At 41.8% G+C, this 26,335-nt stretch overlaps 1 protein-coding gene across 1 annotated transcript in view; it reads left to right on the top strand.

Moving 5' to 3' along the window:
• RALGAPA2 (Ral GTPase activating protein catalytic alpha subunit 2) overlaps positions 1 to 26,335 on the top strand; it is a 291,675-nt gene that overhangs the window by 97,592 nt on the left and 167,748 nt on the right. The window contains 5 exon segments of the mRNA XM_018576654.1: positions 1,409 to 1,499; positions 2,326 to 2,499; positions 10,684 to 10,877; positions 17,145 to 17,243; positions 18,647 to 18,802. Coding sequence (XP_018432156.1) covers positions 1,409 to 1,499; positions 2,326 to 2,499; positions 10,684 to 10,877; positions 17,145 to 17,243; positions 18,647 to 18,802 — 714 coding nt within the window.

The following is a 26,335-nucleotide window of genomic DNA, read 5'->3' on the forward strand; positions in this document are numbered from 1 at the left end:
TGAATTTTTTCCTAGAAAATAGTTAAATGCCCCCCAATCAATTATATACTTTCTGAAAGCAGAGGCCACGTAGAATAAAAAAAAGATAGTTGCAATTTTTTATGTCGCATGATAAGTGCGCAAATGTTTATCAAACCAATATTTTTAGGATAAAATACACTAAAATTAAATTTAGTGCACACAAACAGAATATAATGCCCAATGTAAAATATAAAAAATTTGGGTGGTGTTGGGTAAATAGATACCAAATAGATGTCAAGCCTTCAAATTTTGTGTGCTTGTTAAATGGCAAAAAACTACAGTACCCAAAATTGCCCAATTACAACATTTGAAAAGCATTGACTACTCTTCAATTTAGCGTTAACTGTGAGTGATGAGCCTAGAATTATTACTCACTCCGATGTTCACGGTGATTTGTAACGTGTGGTGCAAGCATCGTTTTTGCACATAGGCGCACCTGATACATGTTGCTTTTGTACTTGGGGACTTTTTAAATGTTTTTTTTTTCTTTTTTTGTCTGTAACCTTTCTTTTTTTTTTTCATTTAACTTTATTGTTATCACATACATCTGTGATAGCACAGATACAGTCCTCTTTTTGGAGACATCAGGGGTCTATTAGACCCCTAATATCACCTAGGGACCCAAAGAAGCTAATGAAGCACCGATTGTGCTACAGCAGCTGGGGAAATGACAAGCTGAAACTGGAAGTGATGAAATACACGTTGCTTCAGGTTTCAGTAATCGGAGGACATATCGGCCACTGGAAGTGTGCTGATCTCCCTCCGATCCAGGTGTAGAGACCCACAGTGCTGGTCCCTGGCCCTCACAGTGGACAGTGAAGCCTGGGATAGCCGGCGGGGGCACAGTGCACATTCCGCGGCTGCATACAAGCAATCCTTTGTATGTGACAGCCATCGCCAGCTGTAAGAACCGGTACCAGGGTCAAAGCTGTGATTTTGGTATAACCCCTTCAAGACCGCACCGTTTACATGTGTACATTGGGAGCCCTTGTCCGCTGCTCTGACTGGAGGAAAGGACGTGGGAGGGGGCGGGCACAGCTGGCTCAGTCTTTAGATAGGCAGAGCCAGCTGTCACTCACGCAGCTGGGTGGATCCAGACAGTATTGTTGGTATCCGTCCCGGCTGCGGCACTCCCAGTATATAGCGGGCCGACCTAAACAATACCTTTTACAGTTAGGTAGGTTCTTACGCTGCATAGCTGTTGGTACATATAAGGGAGATGGGTTAAATACAGGTTATACAATGTGGCTGTTTATGGAATTAGTTCACTCTTAGTTTGCAAGTGTTTTTTAGTGACTGAATTGTGTATCCCCACTGGAATAATATATTGTAATGCAATGGACTTATATTGTAATCTAGCCAACTTCCTACTTCTATCTATTTATAGATAATGATACGAAGGAGCAGCAGCCCAGCAGAATTTGAGTGGCACACAGATACTCAGCACACCAATGGAAGAAGTGCCGATCACGAGAGAGGTAAAAATAAAGACGGATAGTATCACTGGGTAAATGTCTGAGTCATAACTACAGTTTTCACTTATATGGGCTACAGATGAAATCTTAACTCAGAGATGGCCTCAGATCTTGGCAAAAAATGGGTAGGGCATGGGGGCCAGGTTGACAATATCTGTTAGTAGCATTTAGAGTGGGATGGAAGTTGTATCTCAGAACCCCCCCCCAGTCTAATATTTCAGCTTTACATTTTTGTTGCAGTCTCTGCTCTTGTTGGGGAAATTTTCCTCTCTTTGGCCTGGTGGACATTATCCCCAAGACCTAAAACAATGGAAAGTCACCAAACAAGGGAGAGTTGTCACCAGAGCAGGTACAGAACGGAAAACGTTCAGAGGGAAAAATAATTTTTGGTGACAACTATCGAAGAGGACATTTTCTTACCCTAGAGAGATTACGCCACGTTTCCTGTTAGGTTTACGGGGCAGGAAGTGAAGGCAAATCTGCCCAGTAAGATAAATATGGCAACAACAAAAAATCTGAAATTGTAACCATTCCTACCCTATCCAAAAAAAAATGGTTTTACATAGATATTTATGATTTGGAACAGTCTGATAAAATTGTAGATTCTGGGTGAAAATAGCTCATGGAGCTTTAGGAGAGATACTGTCTACAAATGCACACTGTTGTTTGACTGCCCAGCAAAATGGACATATTATAGTGGTGTTTGCCTTTAACTAGGTGTTAATTAGGACACCCACATGTGTTTTAGTCTCCATTTCCCTACCATTACTCTTGCTGGACCACTCCATTAATTTAGGGTCTCTCTAACCATCTGTATTTTTTATCCCAGTTGATAGTGTCAGTGATGTGACAAATGGATACAGCCGTGATGCAGACATTTATCTGATGCCCTGGCAAAGCTGTGACGAGGACCCTGAGCTTGGTACACCCACGGATGTGGCCATTGATCCTGATGCAAGACAATGGCTGCAGCTCAGTCCTGCTGATGCTGCACCTTTTACAGGTATTTACTGGTTACATCTGAAATCCAGTTCTAGACCTTTTGCTTGTTCTTTTGAGCTGCTTTTGGCCAATGATGATTTCAGTTCACTGATAAATGTAAAAATTATCCAAATGTCAACAAAATGGCATAACTTTAATTTATTAATGGCAATACCACTAACTGTAATAATAATAGAAATTAAAGCTCTTGCTAGTAAACAATGCTTCTGTTTAAATGCAAAGTGCTGATGATCTCCTGCAGCCACTTCCTTTCTTCAAGCACCCACTCCAGCAATGGCTATATTCAATTTCTCAGTGCAGATTTCCTGATGGTGACATTAGTGAACCAATTCCTACCAGGGTGAAAACCATGGAGCACAGTTGGGATATGGATGTTATGGATATTTATCACTTTTTAACAGAAGGTGCATAAACAATGGTCCTTACGACAAGATTATGAGCAGGAGCCCGCTGGTGTCAGAATGTCCAAACTGTGACTGCGCTGATTGGATGCAATCACTATTCGGCCAAACAATTTTCCACCTGGTTCTTTCGACTGTAGTTAATTGTGTTCAGGAAATGAGCAAGATTCAGGCTGGCGCAAACCAATGGGACAGGTGCTCACTCTGCCAATGCTAGGACACACGGGGCTGCTCTCTCAACCAGGGAGTCACTGGACTCTTGACAACATGCAACAAAACACAGAGCAGGTGCCACCTCATTGACCAAATGATGGCATAAAAGTGTAGAAAAGTTCTACTCACTATTCCTAAAGGAAACCAGGCATACCAATAACCAAGTCCAATGGTCCAACAACGCTGTACAGTGGTAGGTGCACCCCAACGGGGGGGGGGGGGGGGTGGGAGAAGCAACGTTTTGGGGTAACCAACCCCTTCCTCAGAGCAAGACCTTCCTTCCTCAGAGCCAGACTCTTTTATTTCATCATTTTGTCAATAAACATACTGCACTAGGTGGTGGCGCCTGCTCTGTGTTTTGTTGCAAGCAGTTAATAGGACCAACCGGCCAATTGACCAATCGGGGACCAATCCATTTTGTGCCAATTTAGCAGGAAACAGTGGAAGTCAGATCTGTTTTTATGGCCAGCTTAAGACCTAATCCAATGATAATGGACTAAAGTAGCCTAGATCAGTGCCTCAGGTCCAAACAATAAAACTAGGTCAGGTTCTAGCCCCCCAAAAGTTTTGCGTTTAGCTACACTTTCTAAAAGTTTTAGTGTAGTTTTGCTTTAACTGTAATAATATGAGATTTGAGTTTCATTGTTACGGTATGTTTAACAACAATTGTCACTATTTTAGTGTCTCATAGTGAGGTGAATTGGAGATGAGCAGTACATGTGTATACTGTCAGTCACATGACCTGCTATAGACCGAGTGCTAAAAGGAGCACTGAATAGAACAAAAGGCTTTTTATGGCTGACTTGTTCACCAGCCGTCACTGTGTGCTTTTGTACTCTGATTTTGAAAGGTGTACAGTATGTATGCTTTGTCCAAAGTCGTAACTTGCCTCCTGACAGAGGCCTTCAGCTGCTGGCAGGTGTACACACACATCCCATCCATAGACTGTAGCTTAACCCATTCAACAGCATTGTTGACTCAGACACTGTTATCTCTCCTCGCTCTGCCCTTTGCCACCATGCTCCTTGTATGCCTGTAACCTGCAAAATGAATGCCGGCTTTATTTATCAGCGCCGTGGATATTTGCATGGTGTCTTGTGTGTGCACTAGATCAGAGGCGAGTCGTTTAGATACGCTCTCCCATTCACCCCCGGGCAGCTGCAGCTCATTAAAAGGAAAATGTAAGGTAGAGGGGACAGGTGCTAGGAGGCTGCAAGACATCAGCAGTCGGCCCGGGTGGACCGGCATTTATTAGTCAATAGGAATCCCATTGTCATGTTCTTGGCACTGCTGTATAGCATTTAAGATCACACTTATCAAAGCGCATTCATTCTGACAGCGGCACATGCAGAGCTGGAACTTGCCGCCACTTATGGAGCATGTACACATTCAGTTGCTGGCTTTGTTTCTCTTCATTGTCGGAGGAGACACCAAACTCTATTATAGCCTGAGAGTAATTGTTTGAATTCTCAACTCCTGTAAAGATGTTTCCAGAGAGACCAGACTGTTAAACGCTCGACCAACAAATAAGCATAGGGTCCATTAAATACAGAATGCCTAACAATTATCTTGGAATCAGCACATGCTCTGTACAGCTGAGCAATGTTTGGGCTTTGTCTGCTGAATCCAAGCAAGCACTCCAGCATTTTTTGACAGCATGCACTCTGTCAATGGTTATCTCTTTTTGGCTTATTCTAATCTGCTGTCTGTAAGAGCATCAGTACTTTTTTTGTCATGAACCCCCTGCAGATGAGCAGGACTCTCTGTCCGTGGAAATTTGGCTTAAGAGCCATTCTTTGATTAAAATTGCAGCTTCCCTGCTATTAGCCAAGAACTACAGTTTAAAGGAGAATTTTTCTACAATTTCTTATAGCACAACTGGTAAGATCTCTAAATATAATGTGATCATTGGGAGCCATGGTGTGCCTTTTACCGAACCACTATTGGCAGCTGTGGCATGTGGAGAAACATGAGGAGATTGGCTTTTAGGTAGCTTAAGTCTTCCTCATGTATGACCATTCAAGTGTCATTATTCCCATATTACCAACTTCACATGGATCATCATCAAATCCCACACTGCAATCATCAACCATATATACCTTTATGTGAAAAAATAGGTGCCCCAAATGCTGTGTTGTTGCTTCCACATATCGTGGATGCGAGATGTGTTACTTGCTCCTCACCGCACTGCGAGATCTGGGAGAAGAGCAAGCATGAATCCTCGCATTAAGCTCGCATATGTCCCTCCCGCAAGTGTAGTATGGTCCCCCCTTCCTGCACAGAGCCAATTGGAGCTGGGGCTTGCTGGAGGAGCTGCTGTCAAATACACTATGGGACCCAACTTTCATATATCTGCAATGTGTGTCTTGTGGGGCAGCTAGTAGGGAGGTAGACGCCTCTATCAATTGTCTCTACTAGAGCTGCCCTGCAAACAGACACAGCACCATGTGAAGAGGGAGCACATATCATTCAAGCTCCTGGAGCTGCCCCTCAAGCTGATGAAAATCACTTGGGGTGGCTTTTAGATGAAAAAGAGGAAATTAACAGCTTCCTTTAATTCAGGGGTGGGGAACCTCCGGCCCTCCAGCTGTGGTGAAACTACAAATCCCATGAGGCATTGCAAGATTCTCACAGGCATGACTCAGAGATACAGATGCATCATAGGATTTGTACAACCCCAATTGCAAAAAAGTTGGGACGCTGTGTAAAATCTACCTAAAAACAGAAGGCAATGATTGGCAAATCTCATAAACCCATATTCTATTGATAGTAGAAAATATAAAACATATCCAATATTTAAACTGAGAAAATGTACCATTTTAAGAAAAAAATTAAGTACCGTAATTTTGAATGGCAACAAAAAGCTGACAAAGTAACGGGTACCAACGGGTAATGCCATCAGAGACTTGAGGAATGTTATTAAAAATTTTGTTTAGAGAAGTTAAATGAAGGTAAGTTAGAGAAGAGAAAAGATGTATGCAAATTTCACCACTAGCTGCTAAGTTCTGTAAAATGCAGACTTTGTTGGGCTTTTTTTTTTTTTTAGAAAAGCATGAGAAGAGGGGACAGGAGCTCCAACTGCTGGCTGCATGTGGAAATACCTATTTATATGTTACATGTAGTATTTTCAATGGTCTTTTTCTAGTCCTGATGGTAATAAAGATAAGTAAAAACACCATAAGTTTTCAGGAGTAGTTTTTTCAGGTGCATTTATTTCAATAACACGTTTATGAGCAGGGGTATTTGTGTCCTTACTGGAGTGATCCCAAACTTTTTGAGACTGTGGCGATGGTTTTTGTTTCTAGAATGGCCGCAGAATACTTATCCTTAACATAGTAGTCAGTCTCTCTGCTTCTTGACACCATTTTATAACAAAGCCGAAGTTCTACATTGTTACTTATTCAGATGATCTCCATGAAATAATGGTAATCACCTGCTGGGAATCAGTGGGCCGGATAAACTAAGATTGGCAGGTGTTCAGATATGTGAATTGTAAACAGTAGAAAGGTATCATGGCACACTCACAAGTCAGCATGTAAAAAAACTTGTCTCACCACTAAGGTTAATAACCGAAAATGTGAAAGCCGCACCAAGGCACCTCTTATAGTGCGGTCCTAACTCTAAACTATGGAGAGTCTCCATCTTGGAGCACATGGGGGCAGAAGATTTCAAATTGGGTGCAGGTTTGTCATCTTTGTGAGACAAGTTTTTTTACATGCTGACTTGTGAGTGTGCCATGATACCTTTCTACTGTTTAAAGCCCATTTCGTGTGCACCTTACTGTATAGTTGGTGACAATTTGTTGAGTGCGTTTTGTCATTTGTTTTGCTTGACTGATTTGGTGCAGTAATGCATGGGGGTTCTCAGCTGCCGTTGGGATGTGCGGGATCCCTTGTGTGTTCCTGTGCCTTTAAGGGAGGTGGGGCTTCCTCCTGACAAACCTGCACCCAATTTGAAATCTTCTGCCCCCATGTGCTCCAAGATGGAGACTCTCATAGTTTAGAGTTAGGACCGCACTATAAGAGGTGCCTTGGCGCGGCTGTGCGGCTTTCACATTTTCTGCAGAAGACGTGTATCCAAATCTCTGTTATTAACCTTAGTGGTGAGACAAGTTTTTTTACATGCTGACTTGTGAGTGTGCCATGATACCTTTCTACTGTTTAAAGCCCATTTCGTGTGCACCTTACTGTATAGTTGGTGACAAATTGTTGAGTGCGTTTGTCATTTGTTTTGCTTGACAGATATGTGAATTGTCGCGCATGACATCTCATTTTGGTACATTGCATGTCAAATAAACTATTACATTGTGGTGCATATATACTAGTGTATTTGGTGCATAGTATAACATGTAACTGTCTTGCCCCATCATGCTCTTGGCGCACTACTGCACACCTCTATTGCACCACCAAATTTTGACAAACTCATTTTCTTAACTACTCTTTATTTGGCTGAGATTGTGAGACTTCGAGACCGAAAAGCCGCACTTGGGATTTTTTTTTCTTTACATTTTCTGCACTAGTCACTATTATTTGGCGCATCCATAAAATCGGGTTACTGTGCACCAAATATTTGGCACACTGATAATCGTTATCTGCAGTGTTTATCGCCATAGCTGCACATACACATTGCTGTAAACCTTTGAGATACTTATAGAGGGTGTCTCTATACCATTTGGTCAACAAAGGGTGACGAAAATGCTTGCAGTGGGGCCCCCACACTGCAAAGGGAAATGCTCATTTGGTTAGGGGGTACAAGACGAGAAGATCTTACTTAGCTTACCCCGTACACCAGCAGGCTGCAGTGCTCTCCATTTCTCCTTGGCCCTCAGGGTTATGTGCGGACCCTTGGCATCACGCTTAGTGCCGGATATCTTAGGAGATCTTACTTAGCTTACCCTCTGCACCAGCAGGCTGCAGTGCTCTCCACTTCTCCTTGGCCCTCAGGGTTATGGGCAGATCCTTGGCATCATGTTTAGTGCTGTGTGTTAAATCTGCATTGTACAAGAGAAAATGCAAGTGTGTGACTGTGGCAGGGAGCACCAGCAGACCACTTGCACAGATGAAGGGAGCCTGGTGGAGCGAGGAATGAGGTAAGTATCACTCCATATATCTGCACCCCTAGACCTTAAGCTTGCCTTGCAATGGTTTTTTTTTTTTCTCTTGTGTCTGGAGTTGGGCTTTAATCAGTAGAGGGGGTAGGACATAATGTCACCCTTCAAAAATACGCTAAAAGCTATTGCTCTCCGCTCCTCGCAGGAGATCTCTGGCCTTAAAATAGGGGGTATAGAGGAGCGACTAGCGCTATATGCAGACAACCTTATCCTTTTTTTGGCGGATGCTGGCCCGTCCTTACAGGCCGCACTGAAAGTTTTAGACACCTTCGCGAGATTCTCGGGGCTGAGGGTAAATTGGTCTAAATCCCATGTGCTCCCCCTAGACCAACAGACCCAATCCCAGGCAGATACCTCCCTCCCTCTACAGTGGGTGGAAAAAAAATCACTTATCTAGGAATTCAAATAACAAAATCGGTCAGGGATTATTACTCCCTTAAGCTTCTGCATCTACTTTCTAAACTTAAGCTACGTCTGGAGTCTTAAAAGCACCTCCCCCTATCGCTAGTAGGTAGGGTTAACCTGGTCAAAATGAAAATCCTGCCCATCTTTCTGTATTATGTACCTGTCTGGGTACCACAATTTTTTTGGGGGAAAATTAATACCCTCATTAGCTCCTTTCTGTGGAACTCCAAAATCCCTAGAATTAAATTGGCTATCTTGCAGGGGCCATGGTGTAGAGGGGGACTGGCAGTCCCAGATTTAAACAAAATATTATTTAGCCGGTCAAATGGTAGTTCTGCACAAGTGGTTCACGAGTGACTCTGGGGATGCAGCAGTGGTGGTGAAGGCTGCCTCTCTAGCGTCCTACGAAGCCCTGGGTGGTATACCCTTTCAGGGTCTTAAAGCCCCGTATGAGCTCACGGTGTCTATGCAAGCCACGATTATGGCCTGGTCCTCTATCGTTAAGCAGCTATGTCAGACCCAACAGGGCTGGTCCCCTCATACTCCCCTCTGGAAAAACCTGTTCTTGCCTTATTTCCTAAGCATACCCGATTTCCAAGTGTGGCCTGGCAAGGGAATCAGAACACTAGGAGATCTCACTTCAAACAACTCACTTCTGACCTTTGACCAGCTGCAAGGGAAATATCACATCCCTAATGCCTATTTGTTCCGCTACCTACAAGTGCGACATGCCTTCTGGTGCCAATTTGGGGGTTTGATTGGAGAAATTGTTGAGAAGAGACTCTCACTAAGCCACTCTCTGAGGTCTATCTGCATCTTTTTCAAGTATCATCGGTGCATTCGCTTAATTGTAAAGATCCTTGGTTAGCTGACGCCCCTACACTATCTGAGGAGGACTGGGAGGATGTCTGGGACTATGCCTTTAGTCACTTGGTATCTGCCTGAGACAAGCTTATTCAATTTAAAATTTTACACTGGATATACTACACTCCAGCAAGACTGGCCCGCATCTATGGAAGTGGCAGTTTTGGATGTTGCGATGCTCTGATTCGTCAGCAGGTCTTATCCAGTTTTGTGGGCCTGCCCACGAGTCAGACCGTTCTGGCTTGAGGTTACTCAATTTATGTCGCAATTTGTTGCTGTTCTGTTCAATCCCAGCATACGCCCATGTATTTTGGGGCTAACTGAGCCACTGGCTCCTACAAATGCGATACAGGCTTTCATGGGAATCTTATGTTTTGCGCCAGGAAGGTAGTGATATTGCGGTGGAGAAAGAGTGCGCCCCTAACCATATCTGACTGGAAGGGCCCAATCAATTCTTACCTAAGCCTCTACAACGCTACTTATCAAAGAAGAGGCTGCCCCAGTAAGTTTTCCAAAGTCTAGGGTGGATGGTTAGAGTCTGTAGAGACAGTGGTTTGAGCGGCTTAGCCTTCTCCTTCTAAAGGTCACTGGGCAGATGTGCGCAGTGGTTTTGTGATGATATGAACATGATATTTTTTACCTTGTGCAATATGTAACTCTGTATGATGTAATGACACTCCAAAGGGAGCAGTTGGAGTTGGGGGGACACACACTTTCTTGGGGACTGGGGGGAGGGGGAGGGAAACCATGTTTAGGGGTTGTTCCCCTTGTTGAGTATTGAATGTAATTGTTTTCTATTCGCTGTACTAATTGTGTGCCCTCACGGCTGTGAGTGCCTATGTTCTGTTTTGTACAAAACCAAAAACCTTTAATAAAAAGAATTTGTAAAAAAAAACAAAACACTAAAACCTTAGGTATGCAGCAGTTCTTCTCATCTACTTTCCAGCATGTCAAATGCTCCAAAATGACAAGTGCCCTTTACTCCATTAATCTTACTGTAGAGCCATTAGATTCCTGAGAACAGTACGCTTATTGTTTGCACAGGTTTAATAGAAAACTTGCTTTTTTTTGTATGAGTTTTTATAAGTTTTATAGAGATGAAGCAGACAAACTGAAAGTTTTATTGCATTCTTGATCTGTGAGTATTATGTTTACTATGCACTTGTTAAAAAAGCTTTTATTTTGCTTGCAGACAGCATTGAGTTCCTTGCTGGGGACTGTAGCATCATAGCCGGCGGTAACCTGTCTGGCTGGCACCCGGACTCTGCGGCTGTCCTGTGGAGGAGAATCTTGGGAATACTCGGAGATGTCAACAATATTCAGTCCACCAAAATTCATGCAAAGGTGTTTGGCTACCTCTGTGAGCTGTGGTACAAGCTAGGAAAGGTATGTTTCTTGTCCCTTCTGTTTTTCCTATGTTATACTAATCTAGACTCATTTTTAATGGGTATTCCATAATAGTGGATGTTTTGATCATGGTCACCAGTCAGGTGGGGACTCAGTTTTCAACTTGCTGTAGAAAAAGGCAGTTGCGTTCTGATTGGATGCTATGCTCCCACTTTCCAGTCTAACATTTTATGGATTACCTTATCCTATCATATGTTTTGTAATTACCAACACTTGTTTTATTGAAATGCATAAATACAAATATAACGGACAATGTGTGATTACACATTATCACATTATACTTTGTGAATGAACCCATCATGTCTTCTGTCACACTACAGCATTAGTATGAAAAGGTTTAAATGGTTGGTTTTTTTTAACCACTTCAAGACCAGGTGTTTAGACCCCCTTCCTGGCCAGGCCATTTTTCAGTATTCAGCGCTGCGATACTTTGACTGACGTTTATTCCGTCATGCAACGCTGTACTGAAATGAATTTTATACCATTTTTTGGGGACAGATAGAGCTTTATTTTGGTGGCGTGTCTGAGCGGACGTCTAGAGACGCCCGCTCAGATCGAGAGAGCTCCTGGCCGGCCGTTTTTTTACTACGGCCGGCCCGGAGGTAGTTAAAGGATTAGTCCACCCAAAACTAATATTCCAACTTTTGATAGATATTGTAGAGTTAAACCACCTGATGGTTTATTGTACTTCTTGAGTATTCTATTGGCACATTATCTATGCCGATCTCTTAGTGGCCATTATGAGGGGTCCCACTCTCCCTGTTTTTTTATTTACTTTATACTGTGGAGAATGCAATATATACAGTGTGTTCAGAAAGTATTCAGACCCCCCTCCACTTTTTTCAATTTTGTTATCTTTCAGCCTGATACTACAGTTGTTTCAATTCTTTTTTTTTTTTCCCTATTTAATCTACACTCGGCAATAGGGATGCACCAATACTTTTCAGATACCAGTGCCGATACTTGTCATTTTCATGAACTACCATGGTTGCAGCGGGGAGCTGGCTCTGGCGCTCCACCACTGTCCTGAAATCATTAGTCTGTATTGTTTTAGAAAAACTGTCACATGACAATAAACAAAAATGTATCAGTACTTGTACTTGCAAAACTGGTATCTGTGCATCCCTTTATTTATAAAAACAAAATCATACAATAAAACAGAGATGTAGAAATCCCAGGAGCTCCGTGCGCTCCTTACAAATGACAGCTGCCTCTAACTTTTGAATTTTTCTCTACTCTAGGCTTGGAGCTGGAAAAGTATCTGTACTTGTACTTCTACCGAGTATGGTACTTGGTATTGGTGCATCTCTACTCAGTTCCCCATAATGACAAAGTGAAACAGAATTTTAGAAATGTCTGTGAATTTATTAAAAATTAAAAACTGAAATATCACAATATTCAGACCCTTTACTCAGCACTTTGTTGAAGCTCCTTTGGCAGCAATTACAGCCTCCAGTCTTTTTGGGTATGACACAACAAGCTTTGCACACCTGGATTGAGGGATTTTCTGACATTCTTCTTTGCAAATCCTCTCACGGTCAGTCAGGAAGGATGGGGACCGTCGGTGGACAGCCATTTTCAGGTCTCTAAAGAGATGTTCAATAGGGTTCAAGTCAGAGCTCTGGCTGGGCCACTCTAGGACATTCACAGAGTTGTCCTTAAGCCACTCTTGTGTTGGCCGTGTGTGCTCAGGATGGTTGTCATGTTGGAAGGTGAACCTTCGGCCCTGTCTGAGTTCCTGAGTGCGGTGGAACAGGTTTTAATTGAGAATATCTCTGTACTTTGCTCCATTCAGCTTTCCTTCAACACTGACCAGTCTCCCAGCCCCTACTGCTGAAAAACTCCCCCACAGCATGATGCTGCCACCACCATGCTTCACAGTTGGGATGGTATTGGACAGGTGATGAACAGTGCCTGGGTTTTCTCCAGACATAACGTTTAGAATTGAGGCCAAACAGTTCAATCTTGGTTTTAATCAGACCAGAGAATCTTGTTCCTCACAGTCTGAGATTCTTTCAGGTGCTTTTTTTGTAAACTCCAAGTGGGCTTTCATGTGTTTTGCACTGAGGAGAGGCTTTTGTCTAGCCACTCTGCTATAAAGGCCAGATCGGTGGAGGGTTGCAGTGATGGTTGTCCTTCTGGAACTTTGTCCCATCTCCACACAGGATCTCTGGAGCTCAGAGTGACCATCGGGTTCTTGGTCACCTCTCTTACTAGGACCTTTCTCCCCCGATTGCTAAGTTTGGCCAGGCGACCAGCTCTTGGAAGAGTCCTGGCTGTGTAAAAGTTCTTCCATTTGCAAATGATGGGAACCTTCAGTGTAGCAGACATTTTTTTGTAGCCTTCCCCAGATCTGTGCCCTGCAATAATCCTGTCTCTGAGCTCTGCAGGCAATTCCTTTGACCTCCATGGCTTTTGCTCTGATACAGTATGCATGGTCGGCTGTGACGCCTTTCTCTATAGAGGGGTGTGCATCTTTCCAAATCATGTCCAATCAATGTAATTTACCAAGGTGGACTCCAATCAAGATGTAGAAACATCTCAGCAATGATCAAGAGAAATGGGAGGCACCTGAGCTAAATTTCAAGTTGTTGCAAAGGATCTTGAATACTTGTACCAATGTGATATTTCAGTTTTTCCCTTTTTCATACATTTGCAAACATTTCTATAATTCTGTTTTCACTTTGTCATTATGGGGTACCCGAGTGTAGATTAACCTCTTGCCGTCCGCCCGTAGTAAAAAAACGGACGGACGGCACTGCAGCATCTGCGGGTTGCCGTCTCCAGACGGCAATTTTTTTCTGCTCGCGCGCGCCCCCTAGCGGGCACGCACGGGCAGAAAAGACCCGCTAAATGCACAGAAAAAAGAATTTAAACAACGACTACAACATAACCAAATTGAAAAAGTGAAGGGGGTCTAAATACTTTCTGAATGCAATAGATACATACTGTGTGTATATAGATAGATAGGTAGATAGATACCCTGTTTCTCCGAAAATAAGACCTACCCCGATAAGACCTAGTACTATTTTGTGAATTGCTAAAATATAAGACCTACCCCGAAAATAAGACCTAGTTGTGACCATTTCCAGTGCCGGTGGTGGCATAAAGGGGAACTTGAAGAGCCGCGGGAGAGGCAGGCAAGAATCAGCTGTGCCAACGAAGCCAGCGCTAGAGAAGGCGAGGCGGCACCGGAGGGAGCAGAACTGCATAAGCCGATGCCTCCTCTATAGCGCTGGCTCCTGTCACAGGAGTGATACCAAATGCACTCCACCTGTCAGGAATAGATAGTGAAAGTGCGCTTCGCTCATTCTGGACAGCAATTGGTTAGCAAATTGCTCTTGGAAAGGTACGGCACCCCTGATTGCCCTGATCACCATATCGTTGTACATGAATACATGTAGACTGTTGTACATATAGAAGTGTGGATTGTTGTACATTAAAAAATTAAAATAAGACCTACCCCGAAAATAAGACCTAGTGTGTGTTTTGGAGCAAAAAAAAATATAAGACAGTGTCTTATTTTCGGGGAAACACCGATAATATAGATAGATACCTCTATCTCTCTCTCAGATCCAGCAAATGTTTTGTAATGGGTAACATGTGCTAGCAACTTCCCTGGACACTCACAAAAGCTCATCCCGCATACTAGTCTCGGTAGAAGCATATTCTAGCCGGTTCTCGAAGTGCGGAGACGGAGCGCAGCCGGCTCGGATATGGTCTGAGTCAAGCTGCATCGGAACCTACACCAATCCAGCAGAGATTGAGGAAAAACGAACGGACGACTGTTTGTGGTCTTCACACAGCCTGTGGATCCAAAATTGCACCTGGAACTTCTCACAGTGGAGGTTCCTGCATCCACCTTTCCTGCTGTTCACTGTGCGGCCGCACATATATATCGAAGTGCTTTCGGGATACCTCTCAAATTTGAAATTTAAGCCCGCGGGCTAGTGAGAGTCCTAGGCAGGGGGAGAGGGAAGGGCGCTTACACATTTTTTAGCCCTATCAACAAATCCCTATCTCTGGATCCCAACCACTACTACCGGACACGCTTACTGAAGCGAAAAATCATTCAGCGCTGTGGGATTCGAGCAGGACTGTCTCTCCCCGAGCTCCCTGAGCAACACGAGTTGTGAGTAACTTTGGATACATTGTATCCCCATATGAAATACATTGTATGTATCTGCTCTAACTATTTCATGCCACACTAGCTGGCCTGCAGATCATCTATGTTCCTTTAACAACAGTTTATCCAAGGGAAGTTTTTTAATTGATTTTAAATGTTTTGTTGTGGATGTATTGTTCAAGTTTGTTTTTCTACGATTAAATATTCACTTTGATTAATTATATATTTTCTACCTGTTTACTGAACCAGCTCCGAGTAAGGGATTTCTATAATTAGGGGACAATCCATTTTTTGAAATGTTTTGTAATGCCTGTTTATTGCCTTAAAATGTAACCAAAAGTATTTGCCACCTTTTTCCATATCAATATGTTATAGATAATTGTAGAAGCAGGCAGAATTTTGTGGAGAAGTAACATTTCATTTCCTCCAACATGTAGGGTTGTTTGCATGCATTGTGACTTAGTTGGGCTTATTTATGAGTGAACTGATGAGCAATAGGAAGTACAGATCTGTCACTGCTGCCGACCTGTCAGAGACATCAGAAGCTCCTTTGTATGATCAGCCGGTGGCAGGACTTCACGACCTTTGTCAGTTTGAGACTCTTTTTTTTAAAGTTCCATTTGAAGTAGCTGAAAGCCACATGAAACTCTGGTTCCATTGTTTGGGGACTGCTGATCTATGCAGTAGTACTTGAGCTCTGATAGCTTTTCAGATACACATAGCACACCTCAAATGAACTGCATTTATGCTTCTTGAGAATTCTCATCACAGTGTTCTGGAGTTTTGCCTGTAACCTGGAAAATGCATTAATGTTGTCTTTTTGTGGGTGCAAAGAAAGTCTGGAGGTTGTTTTACGATATCCTACCATCTCGTTCTGTCTTGAAAGCGTTAATAAATGTATGTGTTAAACAATAATTGAATTGTAATTATTCAAAATAAGCTTTCATGTATTACATCTAAAGTATAGTAAAACTCATTTGAACAGTGAACAGTATGTGTTATTTCACACATTGTAATTGTTCTATGTATTGCTTTACTGACTAAAGCTGGCCAGATACTATAATATTTTGTTAGTTCAACCTGCAGGCAGAACAAAGAAAATATAACAGATTCCTCCATCGACGCTCATCACTGTTGATCAGAGTCTCCTGCTGTCTTCATTGTATTCTGGCGGTGGCCAACAGCCGCTGTCGAAATACCTGAACAGAGCTAGCAACTCATTGGCTGCTGGCTCTGTTTGTTGGAAGATTTTCCAACCAGCTCCTTCAATCAGCTGATCGAGGGTTGCCGGACAATAGGGTGCCGACATCGGTATTCCAGCCGCTGTCAGAATACCTGAACAGAGCTGGCAACTCATTGACTGCTAAAGCTGTTCGGCTGCCAATTTTCTGACATGCTCCTTCGATCATCCGATCGAGGGATGCCATTCGGAAAAGTGGCGACAGTGGCACCCACGCATCGAATTTTCGGCCGTTTCCTGAAGAACCGGACGATATTCAAAGCGTGTATACCCAGCTTGGACCTGTATATGCCAGTATATTAATGCAATTCTTTGCTGTCAATCTTGGCTCCTATGGGTGGGAGCAACATTTTATACATTATACCAATACCTATTTGTGTTCCAAACATGTGTGCTGAAGACTGTAGCTTTATCTCAGTGTCTCAGTGTCGAGCTGCTATAGGGAGACTGCAGAGTGAAACACAGATGAATGGAGTGTTATAGAATGCTTGTGTGTCTATAGAACCCCCTTGTAATTGACACCTGAACACTTCCCTGCATGTGTTATTGTGAAACACTTCACATATCAAACACTAGGTGGCAGCATTATATAAGATTTGAGGCAATTTCTGACTTATAGAATGTAGTTAATGAAGGCATCATTTTATGTTACGCATGTATTTCTGATGTATTATTGTGTAATAGTATGTATGACTACATGAGAGTATGAGGATGTAGAGGCCGAGGCACTCACAGGTCTTGCAGCAGGAGAAATTAAAGTGATCAGCAAATGTTTTATTAAGTCTGATGTTTGGATGGGGCATAGACAAATGTATACAGCATATAAGAATGAAGCAAGGAAAGCACACATTTTTGACTTCTGCATTATTCTCTCTTTCAGATTAGAGACAATTTGTCAATCAGTCTGGACAATCAGTCTTCCCCACCGCCACCCGTTTTAATCCCCCCTCTCAGAATGTTTGCATCTTGGCTGTTTAAAGTAAGGGATACTTGTACATGGATAATAATATAAATGTAATATATTCTAAAACAAAGTTTATGAGACGAACATGCACAGCATTAATATGTATTAATTACTGACAAGTTCTTCAGTGCCTTGTAGACAACATTAAACCATTTCAGTTTGGTGTAGTTGGTATGAAAAATCTGAAGGCCAGAAAATGGAGAAATTGGCACAGATACAGAAGAGCATGTATGTAAAAGGCACTAGGATCAAGGTCAGACAGTATGTCTTCAGCACCAATTACACATCTTATTGTCCATTATTTTGACATGTCTTTTGGGGATTACTAAGTTTAGGAGGGAAATCATTCTAGTGAAAAATGTTTGTTTGCTTTTATTAGTACTGAAATGTAACATTCCTACTTTTTACATTATTAATAATATGAACTATTCACCGGACACAAGCCGTGGAGTATGTTTCTTCAGTTTGGGGCTCATACACACATGGCAGTAGGTGGTGCATTGAACTTTTGATGCTTGACAAGAGGCACCCATCGGTCAGTTCACTAGAAATGTATTGATCCATGTGGTTTCAGTATATAAACAACATGCGTTCAGTGCTGTGCCCCTTACATAACCTTGCTACTTGAAGGATGAGAAAGCATTCTTCCTCCAAAACATGTAGAGCATTCAGAGTGACAGAGAAGTGGAAACATCTCATTGCTGTTTATCAGTAGAGCCCAATTGAATGGTTTAAGTTTCTGACTATTTAGAAACCTCAAAAAAAGTCGTTTGAGATTATAAGGTCTGGGAGGCAGACGTTATGTGGAACCCAAAAAAGTCTTGCTATAACGGATGCTTTATCTAAATTAGGGTTCCAAAAATTGAATATTGCCTCCCTTTTTAGGCCATAGAGCACATATGTGGTTTTTGTAATAAAAATCTTTTTATTTTTTTGTTTTTTGGATAGAGTATGGAATAGTTAGCTGGGTTGGGTTGTTTTTTTTTTTTCTTCGTGTCCCTTTGAGGAGATTTGTCTTTACTTCCTGTTCTGGAGACACAACAGGAAATAAGTGGAAATCAAATCCCCTCTTAGTTGTCTACAGAACAGGTTCCCTCACTGAAAGATTTGCCATCACTTTCTGTCCCAGTGACAACAGGACACGTAAAGAGGATCAGTTTCCACAGTGGCAGACAGTAAGGCTGGGTTCACACCTGGGCGGTCTTAATAGGCGCGTTTTAGCCCTTGTGTTTGAAGCACGTATTTCTGTTCAGTGAAACGCACGTTCGACACGCGTTTTTTAACCTCCCTGGCGGTATGATTTTTTTTTTTCTCTATCTGTTTTTCATTTTTTTTTTTTTTTTTACTTTTAAACTTCCCTATTGTGCTACAGTTTTGGTACCCTCTTAATTTTGTGTCAATGTTATTTTTTTTTTCAGGCTACTACATTGCCAAGTGAGTACAAAGAGGGCAAACTGCATGCCTACAAGCTGATCTGTGGTATGATGACAAGACGGCAAGATGTTCTCCCAAACTCAGATGTCTTGGTTCAGTTTTACATGGTTTTACACAATGGCCTCAATCATGATGATCAAGTAAGTGCTTGAAATATATATTTATTTAGATTTGAATAGACTTGGGAATATTATATATGTTTATGATTTTTTTTTTTTATTGCTGTCTGTGACCCTACTGGGATATTATACTTCCTGTGCTTGTTATGTCAGGACAACAAATGAGAGCAGCATTTGTCAACGACAGGAAGACATAGACAGTAATAATAACTCGAGAGAAGATCTAATTTATTGTAGGCTGTGTCCCCACTGGAGAAATTTCCCTTCACTTTCTGTTCTGACCGGAAGTAAGAGGAAATATACCCAAATGGGATGTGGATCACAAATAAAAACATGACTGGTATTCCTTCAAATACCCACTCTATCCCAAAAATGTTTTGGCTGGAGTTGACTTTTAACATTCTTGATAATAGATTTAGCTTTAGTGTTTGTATTCTACTCTATTATACATTGGGTTTTTTTCCTGGACACATAGGGTTTTAATTTGGTAGCACATTTGGATTCATATATTTTTATTTCCTTGGCTTTTATTGTGAATAATTGGGAAAACATGCATTTTCCTGTATATATATATTTTTTTTTTTTTGAAACGCCATGTTCACATAATTTGCGCACACCCATATATTTACGACAACATATAGTCAAAAAAGTCTGCTGATTAAAACAATATCACATTAGTGTGAGTTTTATGTAAAATAGTGCCATGATAAAGTAAGCTTATGCATTTTACTTCAGAAGAGCTTCCTTCATTGCAACACACACAGGGATAAGAACTGTTGTGCATAAATTGTTAGCATAACATGAGGTTAGCAGATCAGATTAAATCAGGTTGGTACAATGGCGACTTTTTCACAGGTTTGCGATCCCAAAAAATGTGAATGACATTGCATTCACTTACATAAGCATTTGATGCTTGCACTGTTGAGGCAAGTGTGATCCAGATCATCCAACATCAGTGTTGCAACCTGGGAATTAATCTGGGGTGGGAATATTTTATTTACTTTTTATATATATATTATATATATTTTAGGACCCCCATAGAGCTCTGCAGCAACAGATCACTTCTGAAAGCGAACTATTGCTGGCTGCAGTCAGCAATAGATTGCTGTTAGAAGTTATCTGTTGCTGCAGATCAGACAGCAATGGATCACAATAGCATTTTGCTGCAAGGAAAGGCTGGACAAATCCTCTGTACTGACAGCAAGTGCTGTGATCTCGCTTATACTCCAGATATAAACACAATGTGGACATTTTGTGTTTACGTTCTCTTAATAGTGATCTGTAGAAAGGTCTAAAGCCCAGGGGCTTATTGTTTCAGCCCCAAAGCTTGGCGCTGGGCCTCAGCTGTCACTGACAACCAGTGGTGCCAGCATAGGCCTGCAAGAGCTACTAAGTCAATCAACTGTTTTAAAGACAAATAGCTGCTCTCCCTACAGTGTTTTTAAACAGCATCCAGGACTGAAGTGGTTAACAAAGCACATAATGGCAATTGGGGAAAAAGGCATGTGGTTACTTGCATTGCTTCCTGGTTAAACAAGCCATGCATTAAATGCAGCTGGAATTTTTTGGCTAACCAATGTCAGGTTTTTCCCTGTCTACCCTTGCTACATGTTCTTTCTACCTATGGATGTTTTTATTCTGGGTAGTAATACTGTATAGTTATTAGTAATTGTTTGTTCTGGTTACATGGGAGCATCGTTATGGTCATCTTTAAGTAACGTTCATGTTTACTCAATTTTTATATTTATGTAGAAATAAACATATATATGAAATATTGGTATGCCTGACTGCAAGGCTGAAAAAGAGAGTTTTGTGTGAAGTTAGGTTTGAATACAGTATATGTGTGTGTGATTTATTTGTCATTTATGGATAACTGAAGATGGTTGTAGGCAAGCTTTTTGGCCCCCAGCAAAATTTGAACATACTCTATAAGAAAAATAGAAGACTCAGCACGTGCCAGCATTATGGAACAAGGTACTCAAGAAACACTGCACTGTCCTATCTTACAGTTTCAGTGTGAGCTTATCCTTCAGTAAAATTCTGGAACAATGGCTTAAAACCATGAACTGTTGAAATCACAACATATACCCAGTTACCATATAACATTTTCGTACTTTTTATGCAATGTTCTGTCAGTAGTTAACATGAAAAATTGCCTAGTGGAGTTCTGTTTGAAATGGAAAAAAGTAAACTAGATGCCCACTTGATAGACATTTCCCTGGCAGCTGAAGGGTTAGGGGTAGGTGGTCTGCTCAGGACACAATAACCTGTTAGAAATGTCACTGATACTCTGTTTAGTAACACCGTGTCTGATCTCTTATGTCTTGCTTTCTCAAGTGGAGAAAAAAACAAACCTTTATTCATAAGAGGTCAATGTAACCTGTTCTTGCCATAATTTCATCTGTCATCCTGTTTGGAATGCAGAGGACAAGAGATGTCAACTCCCTTGCTTAATGTCAGCTCCTGCCAAACACCATCCCCATAGAAGGGCTTTGTTCCAGTTTTCACACTTACATCTTGAAAACTTTGCCACCTCTAATGCTAGAAACCTTTTAGTCTTTACTGAATGGTAAAGGGAGCTTACAAGAGAAAAGGTGACACTCTCAGCCTTAATGTTTACTACATAAAAGGCACAGATTGTTACAAGCTTTGCCTTCCTCTCTTCTGAACATAGTACAGACACCAGGTTTCTACTGCACTTCTGTCATTTGTGTGCTCACAGGTAAATCAGGGATCCTGTGGAGAGGGTATGGTCATAAAGGCCTATACATACTTCTTGCATTTTACTGCATGAAAATGTATCACCAGTAGAAATCTCATCCTTTGTGCTGCAGCTTAGTGAATTTTAAAGAGCAACTAGAAGGACTTATTCACACTTATGTATGTATGTTCTTATGTGCACATAGGTGTGAACAGGCTCTCATTCACATTCACATTAAAGGAAAAGCTCTTTTCAATACTTGGAGGCGGCGTGGACACTGCAGCTGTCACATGTCGGCTCTATATACCGAGAGCTGAGTGATCATGTGACTGCTGATAACTCAGATCACAGTTTCCTCCCTGCAATGAGCAGTGACTGTCATTCATTTCTCTCTGCAGAGAATACCCCCTCCCCTCTCATTTCCTCCAGTGCTCATTGGAGGGACAGACAAGGGAAGGGGCAGGCATAGTTTGGTCTGGCTCTAGAGAGGCAGAGGCAACTGTCAATCAGACAGCCAGGTGGATCACGACAATATTTTATGGATCCTTCCTGTAGTGTGACTCTGTGCTTTCAGCATATAGCGGGCATTAGCATTACATAAAAAATGTGTGTAATACACACGGTGCTTTATAGAAACTGTACTAAAATGCAGCAATCGGAACTGTATAAAAGTTTACCTCACTAGGCAAAAGCTGTGCTACAGAAAATACAACTGTCCATGCAGTTAAAGGGAGAGTCCACTATTTGAGAAAAAATTATAAATGCACACTTTTTTATAAAAGACAAATGTGTATTTAGGTATTTATTTTGCAAGTGAGACAGTAAAGCATTGCAACCACGACCAGTAGATCGCAGGTGCAATGCTCTTGCTTCTGTGGACTCCTCCTGTCCATTTTGCTGAATGCCCATACCGAGGCAAGGACATTCATCAACATGGACAGGAGGAGAAATTAGTGGACTACAAAGTGCGGTGAAGTCCCTCTTCTGTGGTGGCTGCCAAAGGATCTATGAATGGATGGCATTGTGTGTGGGCGGAGTCATGCACTGCCTGGTCGTACTTAATATAGAGCAGCAGGTGGGGAGGGTGGTGGTGGTGTCACTATGTGACCATATTTAATGTTATACCCTGAAAATATAACATCAAACATGGCCCAAAAGGTTCGCCTTTAAGATGCACTTTAAGCATTGTTGGACACACCTAAATCACAAAAGCATGAGCTTTATCTTTACTTACCCTCCTGAAATGTTATGCTTAAACATTGGGGGGAATTAATGAAAAGTTTCTAAGACTTTGTGTCAACTTTGTCCCATCTGGAGTGCAGCCATTCAACCTTTATAAGCTGATTGGTTGCTAGGGGCAACTGTACCAATTTAGATAGAACTTGTCTCAGACACTTTTTAATAATTCCCCCCTCTCCATTGTCTTGGTTTTTAGGTTGTTTCTTTTTTTTTTTTTTGTGAGCACATTTCTATTAAATCAACATAATTGCATTCCTGATATCCGTTGAATTACTGTCATATTTAATCACTTGAAAAACTTGTAGAAACAATGATCATCAGCCCCAAGATGACAACAGAGAGCTTTGTGCCTATTACCATGACTAAAATAAGTAAGTGATGGAGCTCGTTATTTATTCAGAAGACCTGCAGGGTTGGCATTTTCCACTCATGTCATCATCAGACATTTTGGATGGAGTAGTTATTGTAGTTAAAGCTGAACTCGGTGTGAATATTGAAGACATATTAATTCTGCTCTGTGTTCATTAATGTATAATTTCATTTATTTTTTTGAAAGGCAAAGTCCACCTTTTAGAAAAAAAATTATAAATGCACACAAAATGTACATTTATTATTTTGTTTGTATTGGAGCCAGTAGAGTATTGCAGTGCTTTGGCTTCTGCAGAATCTCCATACCATCCATGACTGTACTGAGGTACAGAGATTCAGAGACATGGATTGGAGAAAGAATGAATGGACTACAAGTGTGATGATATCATTGCACTTTGACATCCATTGAGAACTCCTCAGATCCCTCTGCTGTGGTGGCTGATAGGACTTGTAATTTCTCCATTTACAGATCCTGTCAAAGCATCTGTGAATGGATGATGTGGCAGTGTGGGCGGAGTCACGCACAGCTATGCCAAATTCAAAAACCAACACTAGCTCGCAGGGAGTAGAACCTTTGCGATTTCAGATAAGAAGGATCAGGTGGGGGATTGCGATGTGATCATGTTTATTCTGACTCCGATCGTTGTGATAGCGAGATATATCCCTAGCTGAGACCTCTATGCCTGGCCTGTATAAGCAGATATACTCACTGCGGACAATCCTCGTCAGATAGCTGAACTCGTCAATACCGATTCATTCAAAAGAGGTGTTTATTCTTTAACATCAGGTTACAGCAGATGATAGGAACAGCAGTTGAACGGTTATAGTATTGTGCGGTCAGAAAATGATGCCTTTCCTACGTACTGTGCAGATTACATGTGGGTCCTTGTTACATGTGGCTTTCAACTGTGCCCATGACCCAGGAAGTACTGCACACAGGAAGCAGGAAGGGGCTACACTAGGGGGGAAAATACATCGTCACATGAGGAATAATTACAGAAAGCATGTTTGTTACAACAAAAGGCCACTAGATGGCAGCATAGGATAACAAATGAATTTAGCTATGAGAAAATAGTTAGGCAAATCACACTATATAAATTCTAACCTATATAACAATGCTAATATTAACTGAGGCTATGCATCTCATATTCTACGCCCCTGTTGGGGCGGCACAATGTTTCATCTTACACCCTCAATATGGGTGTAACATGAAATATAGTCCGAAAAGTAAACTTTGCCTTTAAATGCAAGCAGTGTTAGTATCTGAATTTCCACTCATGCTCATAGTTAGAGCCGACCTTTGACATCTATTGATCGGCAAGTGAGCAGAAACATGCAGCCGATCCCCTCACTTCCCGATCGTCTCCCTCCGGTGAGCGGTGACTGACAGTAGGGATTTTCCCCCTTCCCTCTCACATCCTCCAGCGCTGAGTGGAGGAAAGGACAGGGGAGGGGGCGGGCATAGCTGGCGCTGCCTCCAGATAGGCAGAGCCAGCTGTCACGCATGCAGCTGGGTGGATCTCGACAGTATTGTCGGGATCCGTCCCGGCTGCCGCGCTCTCAGTATATCACATACAATAGTCCGCCATACTGAGCTTTGGGTCACAGGAGGGCGCTAGTATATGTCCTTCCGTGACTCGAGAGAGAACTATATGGAAAAACACTTACCCCGTAGTTCTCTTTTAACATTTGGATAAAGTTGGGAAAGGTTTGGAAGCCCCGACAGGATTGTGTCCTGCTGTGGAGATTCACCATAAGGGAAAACCCAAAATTTGTAATCGGCACCAGAACAGGAAGAGGGGAAATCTTCCAAAAAGGACACCTGTTTGGTGACACCTTGCTTTTGAAAGATGCACGGTGTGTCTCTTGGACAGGAAGTTAAGGAAGTGCTCCTAGGTGGGGTGAAGAAGGAAGGAAAAAACCAATGGGATTTAACCGTTCCCTGTTCTGTCAAATTAAGGAGAGATTTTGGTTTAAAATGTACTTGTACTAATGTTGCTTTCACTGGCCAAGAATTAGTTGTGGTTATTATGGTAGGTTGTAAATATGTATCTGGTGTCTATAGGGTACATGATGTTCTATAACATATTTGATTAATGTTACATTCTTCATAAGCAATGGAGATGCTCATTTAATTCTGCATAGCATATAAAGGAAGCATCTCAAACACAAGCTGGTTAAACTTTTGGCTTTTGATGTAGTTCAATATTCCTGCTTGACCCCAAGGTGGCACTCTTGTATGCATTTTATTTTCTTTTTAAGGTTTAAGTCCTTCTTAAAGTCAAAGTTATTTATGTGTCATAACTACCATCATGCAACTAAAAGAAAGAGCCGTCTTCCTCATTATAGGGTAGTGGACAGAGCTAAGCAAAACATTTCTTTATACAGCCATTGCCAGCAGTGTATCCAAAACTGGTGGTCTGCAGCCCAGATACTACTGGTGTTTACAGAGCTAGGTATTCCAACTCGCATACCAAAATGCTTTTAGTGTTCTCACTACGACATTTGCGGCGATATGCAACATGTGCAGCACAATCGCCGTTTTCGCACGTAGGCGCACCCGACGCATATCTACGTGTGTATGTAGGGGGCGGGGGACTTAAAAAAATGTTTTCTTTTTTAATTTTTTTTTTATGCTTCTTTATTTATGATTCTTTAATTTTATATTACTTTTTTTTTTTAACACAACTTTATTGCTATTACATGGGGGGCTAAGAAGCCCCCTATGGGATAGCTAATTTACATGACAGGTCCTCTACGAGCCCTGTGTATATATATATATATATATTACATTTCCCTGCTGGACTACTGAACACCTCCACTTTTCCTATTCCCCATAGCATAAGAGGAATGTGTTCTGCAGTCCAGCAGGGGAGAGTTCAGACAGGGCTGAAAACACTGCCTGGGATTTCACTGCAGCAAAGATAGCATTTTAAACTCACTAGAGGAAGCTTGGAGCTCACTAGATTTATGTCCGTGTCAACAGGCAGTTTTCTGTACATGTTGCGTTATTAAAGAGACAGAACATGAGGAAATGGCTGTGTATTGCAGAGATGTGCTGAATATTATTTTTATTTATTTTTGGGTGCTCAAACATTTAAAGTGCAACTGAATCTTTTTTGTTGTGGATAGAGTGGAGAGGGATTAGAATCCCTTTCAGGTTTTTATTGCTGTCTGTGTCCCAGTTAGAGAGATTCACCCTCACTATAGGAAGTGAAAAGAAATCTCTCCAATGGGACACAAAT

Source organism: Nanorana parkeri, unplaced genomic scaffold, assembly GCF_000935625.1.
Source record: "Nanorana parkeri isolate BGI_ZX_2015 unplaced genomic scaffold, ASM93562v1 scaffold72, whole genome shotgun sequence".
NCBI classification, from domain to species: Eukaryota; Metazoa; Chordata; class Amphibia; order Anura; family Dicroglossidae; genus Nanorana; species Nanorana parkeri.